The 12889-nt window shown below is 48.6% G+C and overlaps 2 protein-coding genes across 14 annotated transcripts in view; one reads left to right on the plus strand and one right to left on the minus strand.

The window, feature by feature from the left end:
* The window catches only part of APMAP (adipocyte plasma membrane associated protein), a 173464-nt gene that overhangs the window by 40185 nt on the left and 120390 nt on the right, over positions 1–12889 (minus strand). The window lies entirely within an intron of this gene.
* Positions 1038–12889, plus strand: part of TTBK1 (tau tubulin kinase 1) — a 76213-nt gene continuing 64361 nt past the window's right edge. The window contains exons 1-5 of one of the 13 annotated variants that reach the window (XM_061367103.1): positions 1038–1213; positions 2336–2469; positions 6789–7060; positions 7787–7888; positions 8528–8672. In XM_061367103.1, coding sequence (XP_061223087.1) covers positions 8607–8672 — 66 coding nt within the window. In that variant the 5' untranslated portion in view covers positions 1038–1213; positions 2336–2469; positions 6789–7060; positions 7787–7888; positions 8528–8606. Of the gene's footprint in view, positions 1214–1554; positions 1630–1775; positions 2000–2055; positions 2470–6788; positions 7061–7627; positions 7722–7786; positions 7889–8527; positions 8673–10962; positions 12778–12889 lie in introns of those variants that run through there. The other 12 variants (XM_061367102.1, XM_061367104.1, XM_061367105.1 and 9 more) reach the window with 12 other exon arrangements.

Raw genomic sequence — 12889 nt, forward strand, 5'->3', positions numbered from 1 at the left:
ATGAGACATTAGGAAGAAATTCTTCCCTGTGAGGGTGCTGAGGCCCTGGCACAGGGTGCCCAGAGAAGCTGTGGCTGCCCCATCCCTGGCAGTGTTCAAGGCCAGGTTGGACACAGGGGCTTGGAGCAACCTGGTCTAGTGGAAGGTGTCCCTGCCCATGGCAGGGGTTGGAACTGGATGAGCTTTAAGGTCCCTTCCAACCCAAACCAGTCTGTGACTCTTACTATTCTACAACTCACTTGCATGAGCCGTTTCTGCATGTGGTGCAGTTTTGGTAGTGCCAGTGCAGTGCCCAGTTGTGGCTGCTGTGCCTGTTCCCAACCCTGGCAGGGCAGGATGGAGACTGTGCTGGTCTTGTTAGTGCAGTGTCCGGCCCAGTGCTGGTGGTCCCAGTGCAACGCCCAGCTCAGGCTATGCCGGTGTTGACACTCACAGTGCAGTTAGGGCACTAGACCCTTGCTGGTGGTGCTGAAGCTGGTCCTGGCCCCATAGCACTAGAACACAAAACCGCAGGCCAGCAGTTCTGGGGGTAACTCCGCTGGCAGTCCCAGTGCCATGCAATGCCCAGCCCCAGGCTCATGTGCTGACTCTGGCGCTGGTCCCATCAGTGCAGTGCCCAGCTCCACACTATGACAGTCCCAGATTCTGTGGAACAGTCCTGGTGAGACAGTCCCAGGACAAGGCGTGCTGCTCCCAGTCAAAGCACTGGTCCCAGTCCTCAGACCGTGCTGTGCCCAGCCGCAAACTGGTGATGCCAGTGCAGGTCCCGACCGCTCAGAGATGAGCCTTGCACCAGCCGCCGTACTGGCAGTGCCAGTGGCCATGCTGCCGGTGCCGGTTCCAGTCCCGGTGCCAGGGAGGTGCTCAGGATCCCGTGTCCCGGCAGCTGCAGCGCCCAGCCCCGTGTGCGGTGCCCGGTGGCGGCTGCCGGTGGCTGCGGGGCGGTCCCGGGGCGGTCCCGTTGGGCGAGGGCGGCCCGTGGGTGATGTCAGGCTGATGCTGTCGGTGCGGCGCGCGGTGCATTGTGGGCAAATCCCGCCGCCCGCCGCGGCTCCAAGGGGGAGGATGCGCCCGGGGTCGTCCCGCCCCACAGCCGCAGCCGTAGCGCGCCGGGCCGGCGGCACCGAGCCCGGCGAGCCGCACTGAAGGGCGCGGGGCATGCGCTGCCCACGCCGGCCGCAGCGGGAGGCGCCGGCGGCGGCGGCGGGGCCAGGTGAGCCGGGCCGGCCGGGGCCGCGGAGGCCACTGCGATCATTGCCGCCGGGGGTGGGGGGGGCAGTCCCGGTGGCGGCTTGGGAGCCGCGGGGCCGCGGGCCGCACCGGGCCGGGCCGGGCCGCGCCGCTGCGGGTCTGCCCGCGGGGCACTGTGGGAGATGTAGTTCGTCGCTCCGCCCGCTGCCGGCTGCGCAAGGGGAAGTGTCCGGAGCGGAGGACTCGTATTCCCAGCATGCCCGCGGGGCTGGGCGGGCTCGGAGCGGAGTGACGAGCTCGCTCCGCCAATAAGAAAGCGGGACGGGGTGGGGCGAACCATCTGCCGAGAGGGACGGTGGGGGGGGCGGTGTGCCGGCAGCTGCAGTGCAGGGGCGGACGCGGCCACCTCCTCGGCGGGGGGAGGCGGGGCGGCCGGAGGTGAGGGGCAGGGTGGCGGGGGACCCGGGCTGGCGGCGGCGGCAGATTCCCTCCTCTTCCTTTCCTTCCTCCCCGTGCCCTCCGCCTCCTGCCCGGGGTTGCTGCGGACCAGCGTCTGCCGCGGCTCAGGGCGAGGCCCGGGGGGTGCTCGCCGGGGGCGGGGCGGGCGGTGTCCTCGCAGGGGTGCAGGCGGGGGCGTTGCCGTGCGTAGCAGCGGGCGGTCTGAGCGGAGGTGTCCCGGTCCTTCACGCCTTGAGAGTTTCCACCGAGGTGGGAATGGCCCCGCCGGGTGGTTTCCCGTTGTCAGGGTGCGGGCTGAGGTGCGAAGGCAGCCGGCGGCCCTACTGCCGGCAGGGGCCTGCGGGTACAGGTGAGGGGAACCCCTGGAGGGTGAGGGCAGGCTGCGGCCGGGGTGCTGGGATGAGCATCCCTCCGGGTGTCACCGAGTTAACGGAATACTGCAAAACTTCCCGGGGCTTTTGGGGTGGGAACGTTCCCATTGTGTTATTTAGGGAGCACTCCTCGGTGCTCGTGTTTTAAGGGCCTGGGAGTTTCTCCTTGTTGAGCTTTCGCGGGTGGGAGGTTTTACTCTGGTGTGTGTTCAGGCTGCTGCCGGTCTCCTGCCATTGTGTCTTTATTGCTCACGGTGTCCTAAGTTCGCACTGGGGAACGTGACTGTAGTCGTTCTGCTTTCCCTGCACACCAGGAGAGGAGGTATCCAGTAACCTGGGTCTGACCCACTGAGAGCTTTCAAGATGAACACGGTGACCTTGAAGTGCATCTTGTATTTACCGAGGAACCAGTGTGCTGTGTGAAGCGGTGGAGTGACATTGCCACTCTGTCAGTGTTGCTGAACTCCTTGCATGCCAAGTTCAAGATCCCCTGTGTGTGGTTTTGAGGTGTGGAGATTTCAGTAGCTGTTTGTATCGTGTTTCTGAGCGGTCCAGACCAGCTGTATAGTAAAATCTGTCTTTTATGTTGTTGCATTTCCTTAGGCTTGCAAGGAGGAAGTGTAGACAGTTTGATAGAAGGAAAGGCTTTCTAACTTATCAGTGCACATGGATTTCTTTATATTCCTGTACTGCTACTGAAAATGCTGCCTTTTAGCAGCAAACTTCTCAGTGAGTCACAATAGATGTGTTCAGCCTCAGAACCTCTTTGTATGAGGGAAATTTCACCCCATGTTGTATGTGAGGCAGGGTGTGCAAATGCTTCCCCGCACTAATGCGTACAGGTGCTGTATTCAGGTGCTCTGATTGATGCAGTGCGTGTCAGTACTGCCTCACCTGTAGCTGCTCACCACATTTCAGTGTATCTCTCAGTGTGAGAAGGGTAGGTGATGAAGTAGGTGTTACTTTGGGGGCTTTTTTCCCTTTGTGTGCCAGTGATCATCCAGCTCACAACATTCTTATGGCAATCTGTGTGTAATCAGAAGCTTGAGCTGTGATGCTCAGGAGTGATGTATGTGGTGTCCGCTGCTGTGACTTTTGTGTTCTGTGTGATTTGGCGTGCTCTAGTCTAACCTCATTCTTCCAGGAATGAGCCGAGTTCCTCTTCTCCAACTGGCGAAGAAAAACACTGTAATTACCATTCCCTTGGCCTCTGGGGTTAGGAAATCTGTTTTACCTGCTCTCCAGGGTTGATGCTAATGAAGTGATATTCATGTGTGGATTTCCTTCTCCTTACCTCTCCATCTCAACCCCAGCATTTGGTGGCAAACGCAAGTGTACCTCTACAGTGCAACAGGCAGCATGGATCTCTGCTCTGGTGAAGCTGATGCTCTTTTTCCAAAGCAGAAGTGATGAGACGATCAGACTGCCACATCACCTTAGCATTTATTAGGTAGCCCACTACCCTCTTGTGGATCTTGTTCTTCAGTTGTGTCCTGTCTGTTTTCTGCCTTAGTTTTATATATGGCTCCACGTGCAGGGTCCAGATCAACTGTGCAGGAATGGTTCCACATTCTGGGAAGGTCCTAGGTTAGATTCACTTGCCAGTGCTCCATCGTGACCTTACAGTAACATTGGTTCACTTTGAAAATAGAGGAGAAGACAGAATATAGGACCTTCTAGAGGTTGCTATAAAGTCCTCAAACGTTTTGCAAGCTGTTCCCTCTTTTTTAAAGGGTCATTGGCTTTGTTGGTATCTTTTCCTTTGAACATTGCAAAGCACAGCCCAATATTTGCTGGAGTGACTGTGGAAGCATTTGGTAAAAGGGGTAAGATACGGAATGGGCACAAGTGCTTCCGTCCCCTTCTTCCATCAAAAATAACTAAAAGCTGGGTATTCTTCTGAAACATCCTGAAATCCCCTTTAAAGTCCTTGTGAGACACTGTCCGAGTGGAGTAAAGGTTAAGATTGCTTTGGGAGAGAAGAGTAAGGAAGTTCACCAGCTATGAGGCCATCGGCAGAGGAAGAATGGGAGAATCTGCTGGACGTTTATTGGAGCATTAGGAAAGAGAGGTGGGAGGTGAGAGAGATGATAGGGGTTTTGCACTGTGCATCTGAACCCAGATTGAGACTCCCTCACCAGCAACAAACCAGGCAGAGGCAGTCCTCAGTGACATGCAGGACCAGCTCTTGGTCTTCTCTACCACAGTGCCCACACACAGCCTGTGTCTAACACTGTTGAGACCCACAACAGTCATCCCCCAAAATACAGGAAGCAGTTCAGCAATAGCAGTGTGACTTGGAGCTCAGTGTTTCAAGTGGCTTTTATTCACATGGACTTTTCTGTTTCTTGGAGACTGGCAGATACAGCAGTGTATTAGACCTGATAGGGGGAAGAAAAAAATGCCACAGTAGCTTTATTCATCACTCAAAATGCCTTTTGGTCTTACCCACCTCCACACTCTTTTCCATCAAGTCTTTACTACTCAAGAGCTGTTCACATGGGAAATGGTCTTTTTTAGTAATTGAGAAGGAAGATGTTGACAGCATGATGGACTGTAGAGGTAATGAGATAAGATGTACTTAGAAAACCTTTCCTTTGGGTGTCAAACCATGTCATCTTTAATTTGGTGAACAATATGAAAGGGACAAACTGCAGCTTTTGGGCTGGCTCCAGCTGCAGAGGCACAATGGGAAGCAAAGATAATGCCAGTGGGTGCTGATTGCCTCTTCTCTGAAGAAATGGGGCAGTCCAGCCTCAAGAAAGAGATCCAGTGTCAGCTGTGACAGATGGAAGCAGATTCCTTGCTGCCTGTGTGACAGTAAATGTTGGGAGGCTTATGGTCATCCTGGAGGCTGTGTTGTGGAAAATGTGACGGGTTACCAGTTGGTTATGAAAAGATTGCAAAAGGAATAAAGAGACATTGATGCCTGGTGAAAAAGATTTGATGATAGGATTATAAAACAAGCTGCTCAGGCCTAAGCCCTGTATTGCTCTGGTCCTTTTCTCCCGGTGACCAAGAGATGATTTCTTGGTGTTGCAGTCTGCAGTTTGTCAGTCTCTTTGTTATCCTGTATAATTTTGTATGTACATAAGGTGTGTTACCCCACTGGTGATAGCGCTCTGTTGTGAAACATAGCTGTGCATTCTTGTGTGTTTTCCTTTCTTGTAGCCAGTTACTAGTTTTAGGGAATCACAGAATCATCTACATTGGAAAAGACTTTCAAGATCGTCCAGTGCAACCGTTCCCCAGCACTGCCAAGGCCACCACTAACCCATGGCACTGAGGGCCTCCTCTACACGGTTTGTGAACACTTCCAGAGACGGTGACTCCAGCACTGCCCTGGGCAGCCTGTTCCAATGCCTGACTGCCCTTTGGGGAAGGAATTGTTCCCAATATCCAGTCTAAACCTCCCCTGCTGCAGCTTGAGGCCGTTTCCTCTTGTGCCATCCCTTGTTCCTTGGGAGCAGAGCCCAGTCCCCTCCTGGCTTCATCCTCCCTTCAGGCAGTTGTAGAGAGCAATAAGGTCCCCCCGAGCCTTCTCTTCTCCAGACTAAACCCCCCCAGGTCCCTCACCCGTTCCCCATCACACTTGTGCTCCAGGCCCTGCACCAGCTCCATTGCCTCTCTTGTAGTGAGGGGCCCAGAACTGATCACAGGATTCAAAGTGCAGCCTCACCAGTGTCTAGTACAGGGGGATGATCACTGCCCTAGCCCTACTGGCCTCACTGGTGCTGATACAGGCCAGGATGCTGTTGGCCTTCTTGGCTACCGGGGCACAATATGACTTATGTTCAGCTGGCCTGAATGTGAGCCAGCAGCTGAAATGGATCTGAAGTACTGCTCCTTCGCTGTCCTGGCACCTGTGTTTGACTGCCCCTATGATGAACCAGTTGAAGGGGCTCTAAGCCAAGGAAATAACCTTATTTATTAGGAAGAGGAATGGTTTTTCCACTGGTACAAGTCACTGAACTGCGTTGTGGTGGAGTCCTGCCTGCAGAAGTTCAGGGCTTGCAGGAGAGAGGGGAGCTGTTGCTCTCATCGAAGGTAGTGTTTTATGTTGGCTAACCAGGCACCTGAAGCTGTGGATTGAGGATCAACTTTATGTAGGCTTTATGGAGGAGGGGATGTAGGTAATGTGATGTAATAGTGCTTCCACTGATTCTCGGCTTCAGTTCATTAGTGTCCAGTCACCTAAAAATGTGACTTTTGGTTTTGGGGTTTTTGTCATTGTTTGCCTTTTAAATTAGTAGAGGTCAAGCTGGACATGACAATAGAGCGATTTCCTGGAGTTGAATTTTGTGCTTGGATCAAAACCTGGAGCAACTCAGTCAGGGAGACTGATGGAAGGGAATAGACTTTGCCCTCAACCTCTCCCTGTTTCCTTAGCTTTGTTGCTGAGATGTAGTTGGAGAAGATTATGATCACACAAACTGTCAGGAATGATGAAATTGCGTTTGGGGGGGGTTGGCTTGTTTTGTTTAAGTCCTATGCTGTTACTTGTATGTCACTGTGCAACCAGGTAGCCATAATAGCTCTTTCAGAGTGCATCTGTTACCATATTTAATATATTTTGTGGATGTTCTGTGTTAGCAGAGTATCTGGACCTGTCTGGCTGGCTTGCAGCTTTTTTTGGGGGTGTTGGTTTGGTTTGGTTTTTCTTCCCAGTCATGGCTACACCACTCCTTAATGGTCACAAACCTTTCAAAGGTGAAAACCAGCCCCTGCACCTTGCAACCTCACCTTTAGATGTTTTGGTTTTTACAGAAATGAAAGGCTGTGAATAGCAAATCCAGAATTTCTAAGGCTGATGATGCCCTTGCATGCCTATGAGAAGAGTATCTCCTAGAGGAGACTTTAAGCTGCAGCTGCTAGGAGCTGAGTCTGCTCCCTAAGCAGGGCTGGCTACAGCAGAGGCAGGCAATGAAGGAGGAGATGTGTCTTCAAGGAACGATTCAGAACCTTGCAAGCTCCTGCTGTCAGACCTGCCCTAACAGCCTATGACTTGTTTTTCATTGCTGTTTCAAGTTCAGCAGGAGGTATGGTGTATTCCAGGACTGAGGGGCTGGTTTAGTCCATTGCACTGTATCTTTTTTTCTCTAACCAACTTGTTTTCTGTACTGTCATATGCATTTTTACCCTAATAACAGAATGCTAATGCATGGTACAACTTCTTTATACAAAGATTTAAGGGGTGTTTTTTGGTTCTTTTAATGGGAGAGATTTCATTTCATAATCGGTGTTGTGTGTTGGAAGCAAATGACGTTTGTAAAACAGTGAGGGACGCCGGGTGTGTGCAGTTAATGCTGCCATTAGCTGAGCCCCAGTTCTGCTGATGCTCAGTTGCACTTGGAAACTCCACTGGTTTTCTTTCTTCCTTTGAAGCACTCTCAATCCTACTTGATATAGTCTCCTCTTATTCCCTGCCCCATCTATGTCGTTTTGTCTAAATGCCAGAAAAGTTCATGTTGGGAACAGCCAAGTTATGCTTAAATTCTGTTTACAAGTGTTTTTTTTGTTTGTTCCTCCCATGCATGTATTGGGCAGGGGGATTGATCTCATTTCTAGACTGCACTTTACTGGGGCTACTTCTTTTGTATTTGCAGATGTCCAGCTTTGTAGTTTGCATCAGCTTTCTAAAACACCACTGGGATCTGCTCTTGAGGTGGATCCTGTGTTCATGGAGGGGAATTTGATCAGGTAAAGAGTCACGGGCTACAGCAGTCTAAATAAACTTCACTTGTTCTGATTGTTCTAATTTGTAGGCTTCCAGAGGTGAGGATGTGTCCTGAAATAAAGTGGGATATTGCAGTTCCTCCACAGTGAGATTAAGACACTTAAGATAATCCAGGACCTTTAGTAAGATGGTGAGACAGACCTTCACAGCCTTGTTCTGTTGTTTAATAACCATCCTGCCTCTGAGTTTTCAACTTGATGTTTGTATGGCTGTCTTTTGAGCACTGCCACCACCGTCTGTTGGGGCTGAAGTGAGCTAACATAGGAAAGATCTCATATAGATGTTAGGAATTTCCACAGGGAATGCTCCATTTTTTTCCAAGTTTCATTTGAAGAGTGCTATGATCCTGTTAAATTAGGAAATAATTTTTTTCAGTAAAGCTGTTTAAAATGTTGCTTGCATGAAGGAGAAGATCATAACGTAGGGAACTGGGTTGTGTAGGTGAGACTTCTTGATTGTTTTTTGATCTCTGATCTCCTTGAAGGGATAAAAGAGGCATATCTATTATATACACACATCCCTCTGAAAGTAACTGATTAAAACACAAGTCTGGCAATATTGAATCGTATCACAGGTCCATCTAGGCCAGTATCCTGTCCTAACTTGGCCAAGAGGGGTATCTAGGGTAGAGAATAAGAGTAGGGAAAGCACATAAAATGACTCTGCAGAATGCTTTTGCCACCTTCAGTTATTTGCAAATTGAAGCTTCCTAAGCTAAAGATGGAATATTTGTATGTCTGTTAATGGATTTTTCTATTATTATTTTTAGTGAATTTGTGAAGTCACTTTTTGAATCTATGTAAGCTTTTAGCATCTGCAGTGAAGAATTCTTCAGCTTAACAACTTGTATGAAGTTACTTTTGCTTGGTCTGGTTTGTCTCCTGATGAATACACGTGTGAACAAGCCATTTGATGTAAGAATCTGCCACACTAACTGCAACCTCAGGCCTTGCACTGAAATTCCTGCAGGCTTTCCTCTGAAGTTTGTTACGGTTGCCTATCCAGGTCATGCTTCTCTGCCCGGCCTTGATTTTCATGTTGGCTAAATCATAGAATCCCAGACTGGTTTGGGTTGGAAGGGACCTTAAACCTTATCCAGTTCCAACCCCTGCCACAGGCAGGGACATCTTCCACTAGACCAGGTTGCTCCAAGCCCCTGTGTCCAACCTGGCCTTGAACACTGCCAGGGATGGGGCAGCCACAGCTTCTCTGGGCACCCTGTGCCAGGGCCTCAGCACCCTCACAGGGAAGAATTTCTTCCTAATGTCTCATCTCAGTCTCCCCTCTGTCAGGTTAAAGCCATTCCCCCTTGTCCTGTGCCTATAGGCCCTTGTCAAAAGCCCCTCTTGAGGTTTCTTCTAGGCTCCTATAGGTATTAGAAGACTGTTATATGGTCTCCCCAGAGCCTTCTCCAGGCTATGGTGCATCAGGTTTTTGTAAGGTGCCTTAAAAATAAGGAGACCATTTACCTGTGGGTGCTATTGCCTGGAACTACCTTGATGCCACACAGAAGGAGGAGCTAGTAGCCATCGTGTCAGAGTTCATAGTAGGGATTACTAACCTGTTTAAGCATGGGGGGGTGTTAGATTTCTTTCTTTTTCAAGGTTAAGACTAAATTTATGAAACTCTAAAGATTCTCCAGTATGAGCTGGAAGAGATGGCAGTATGCAAGAGCTCATTTCACACTTCATGCTGAGGTTGGCCAAGAGATGGGATTTGGTCCTGTTGTCACTGTTTCTTTCTCACAGCTGCTTTCATTTCTGCTTCAATTCCTATTCCTAGGAAGTCAGTTTTAGTCTCTTAGGATTGCTCAGCTCTCTTGCCTGTTTTCATGGTACAGTTATTTCTTGACAACCTGTACATTTCCTACAGGAAAGGACAGCCTGAAAGTTCTTGTCTTCTCAGTCGCTATCTTCAAAATGATGCATCTTTACATTTTTATGGTCTGTACATTTTAAAGCCAAGAGTGATGCAGATACGTCAAAGCTATATGCTTGGTCAGCCTTTGAATCAGGAGCAGCTTTATTGAGTTGGAGAGCTAGACTCCTTCCATCTCTCCTCCAGTTACCTTTAACATCAGTTAATATTTAACATGGATAACTTATGTTCTTTGCTGTGTGTTGGGGAGGAGGTGATAGTGCTTCACCTTTTCCGCACTGACCATTCTTCCCCACCTTCTTTCTGTAGCTACATGAGCCAACCCAGCTCTAGCAGGGGACTGGCTGCAGGCTTTGATGTTAGTCAAATGATATTGACACTGTATTTTATTGATTTAGAAAGTATTACAGTAATGCATAAGTTAAAAGCATAATTTAAATGTGCTATTTATTCTGCACAAAGGTAATTTCATCCTTTTTGCCCTCAGGAAAAAACTTTTGATATGTTAACACTGCTTTGTGCTGCTACTGTGATCTAAACCAGCTTGAAATTTGTCTCAAGCTGTAATTCAGTTGCCTATTGGTATGGCTGGTTTGTTTTCACCCTGGCTATACCAGAGCATATCCGTAAGCTTACGTCTGTAATTCCCCATTGCCAAATGGCTGCAGTTAATGGGAGTGCCAAGGAGGATTTTGATCTGTTCCAAAGCCAGTGAAAATGTGACTCCTTTAAATAACAAACCCATTCTCTACTTTGTACACATGTACTGTAACACTGATAAAGGAGCATGGAATAGTGCACCAGGGAAAGCAGCTCTAGCTTGGATAGTGCTCACAGACTTTCATGGTGTGTTTCCCCTCTGAAGTGACTCCTTAGGATTACTTTCCACCAGCAGTCACTAGACTTGAAATCATAGAATCAAAATAATTAGAGTTGGAAAGGACCTAAGATCATCCAGTTCCAACCTGCATCCATGGGCAGGGACACCTCCCACTAAACCATGTCACCCAAGGTTCTGTTCAGCCTGGCCTTGAACACTGCCAGGGATGGAGCGTTTACCACTTCTCTGGGCAACCTGTGCCAGTGCCTCACCACACTCACAGTGAAGAACTTCTTTGCTATATCTAACCTGAACTTCCCCTGTTTAAGTTTAAACCCATTGCCCCTTGTCATATTGCTAGTGTCCCTGATGAAGAGAATCGCTAATGTGTACATTGTGCATCATACACACTTTTGGGTGTATCTGCTTCCAAATGGAAAAATCATGGCAGATTTCTTCTGGAGAACTCCTAGACTTCCATATATCTGTTTGCTGCTACTATCACTTCACATCCTGGATCTCAGGCTGCCTTTGTATCCCTTGCAGTCCAGAGCCTGCATTGAGCTGTACTTGTCGTTATGAAGTGATGCCAAAAGACTTGGAAGAATAGGGATGCGATACATGCCTCTGTACCAGTGTGTTAACATTGAGGGCTTGGGACAGGCTGTAAATGACTTTTCTTTAAGTAACAGGGAAAAAGCTATCCTTAAAAGACATTTTGGCAAGGGTTCTCTCTCCTGTGCAGCCTGCAGGGAGCTGCACTGCATATGCAAAACTTGCTGGTAGCTTAGTGTTGCTCAGTTCAAGCATTCTGGTGGATGTAAAGTAGCCTGGACATGGCATTAGGCTGACTCATTAGGAGGAAGAAGCACCAACATCGCTGCCAGACACAGCAGGTACTTTCTCATTGGAGAGCTTTGCAGTTTCTTCCTTCAGTACCTGGAGCCTGAAAGGGCTGCCACAGGTGCAGAACTCTTTCTATGAGAATTGAGAGTGGTTTGCATCACTTTTCTTCTGAATTTCTTTACTATTTATTTTCTTCTTCTATCATTTTGATTGTCCTTTAGCAGATGTCAGATTATTTGAACGTTTCTCAGCAGCCCTCTTACTGCATTACTCTGCTGCTCCTTTATTCCGTGTAGTTACCTTCTATATCTAGAATGAAATCATCTTTTGTGAACATCTTTTGAGACGATCTCTCTGAGACGACGTTTGATCATCCTCCGTCTTGCGCTTCTGACGTACTTCTGTCTGCTGCTTCTTTGTGCACGTTACATGCTGGTCACTTTCTATCCTTCTTTCTCAGCCCTTTTATTGCTAGGGAATGAGCACTTGCTTTGAGCTCCTAATTCACTGGTGAATTGTTCCTTTTTTCGGGGCCTGGAGAAGTGTAGTAGTTGAACGACCAGCTCCAATCTTCTTTTTTATCTGATTTGGCATTTATGTTGTGAATCTGATTTAAGTTTGCAGTCAGTGCTACAGTAATATGCATTTTTAGGAAGGAAAATGCTTCATATTTGGGGGGAAGGACAACAGAACTGCCAGGAAAGCTTAATAAAGGGTCCATACTTAAAAGGTCTGGCCTACTTCTAAAGTCAGAAGAATACCTTACAAGAAGAGATGAAATGCATTAGGAAGATCTTATTAGTCCTGTTTCAATTCAGTCTCTTCCAGGAAAGTGGAGCTAGTGTGTAGCTGAAAGTCATTTTTGTAGAAGAATTGTAACCAAAAAACCCTCAAAACAAAATTAATTTGCAGCATAAGCTGCCTGGAGCTCCCTCTAAAAGCAGGGAAAAGGGGTGTGAGGTAGAACACAAACCCATAGGAACAAGATATATCTCTGTATTTTAACTTGATCCATTTTAGCATTGTGTGTATGCTCTGAGGAAGACTAATTCATACATGGCTGAAGCCCTTTCTAACCATCCCTGTCTTCTTTGCTTGGCTCTTCATCACAGTGAGACTGTCTGTAATCCTTGCTCTGTAAAGGTCCTTCTACCCTGTTCAGATGCTTTTAGGCTTATTGAATGTAATACCTGGCAAACCTTTCTGATTTGTGTTGGATGTCGTCCAGTGGAAACCATAAAAAGTGCCTATGCAGCAGCTGCTCTGTGAAGCAAGACCTTTTTGCCTGGTAACGAGAACAGCTCTTGCAGCATTTGGCATTAGATTCTCTCTGACTTGTTGGCTGTCAGGCCCAAGAGCACTGGAGTCCTGCATGGTATGGTCGGTAATTGTCACCCTTTTAGTTTGTGCTGCTACCTTGAAGCATGGTTGTGTCTGCCCAGTTTATGCATGGAGTGAGCTCAGGTGTTTGCAAGGTGAGTTTGCCTTCTTTCCTAAGAGGCTGGATCTGATCATGAGCAAAACGTGTGAAAGTGTAGCATGTGCTTCTGCAGTGACCTGTACTAATGTTGTCATTCATTCCCTCTC

Source organism: Neopsephotus bourkii, unplaced genomic scaffold, assembly GCF_033783945.1.
Source record: "Neopsephotus bourkii isolate Nb327-2 ecotype Australia unplaced genomic scaffold, CSIRO-AGI_Nbou_v1 NB_1373, whole genome shotgun sequence".
NCBI classification, from domain to species: Eukaryota; Metazoa; Chordata; class Aves; order Psittaciformes; family Psittacidae; genus Neopsephotus; species Neopsephotus bourkii.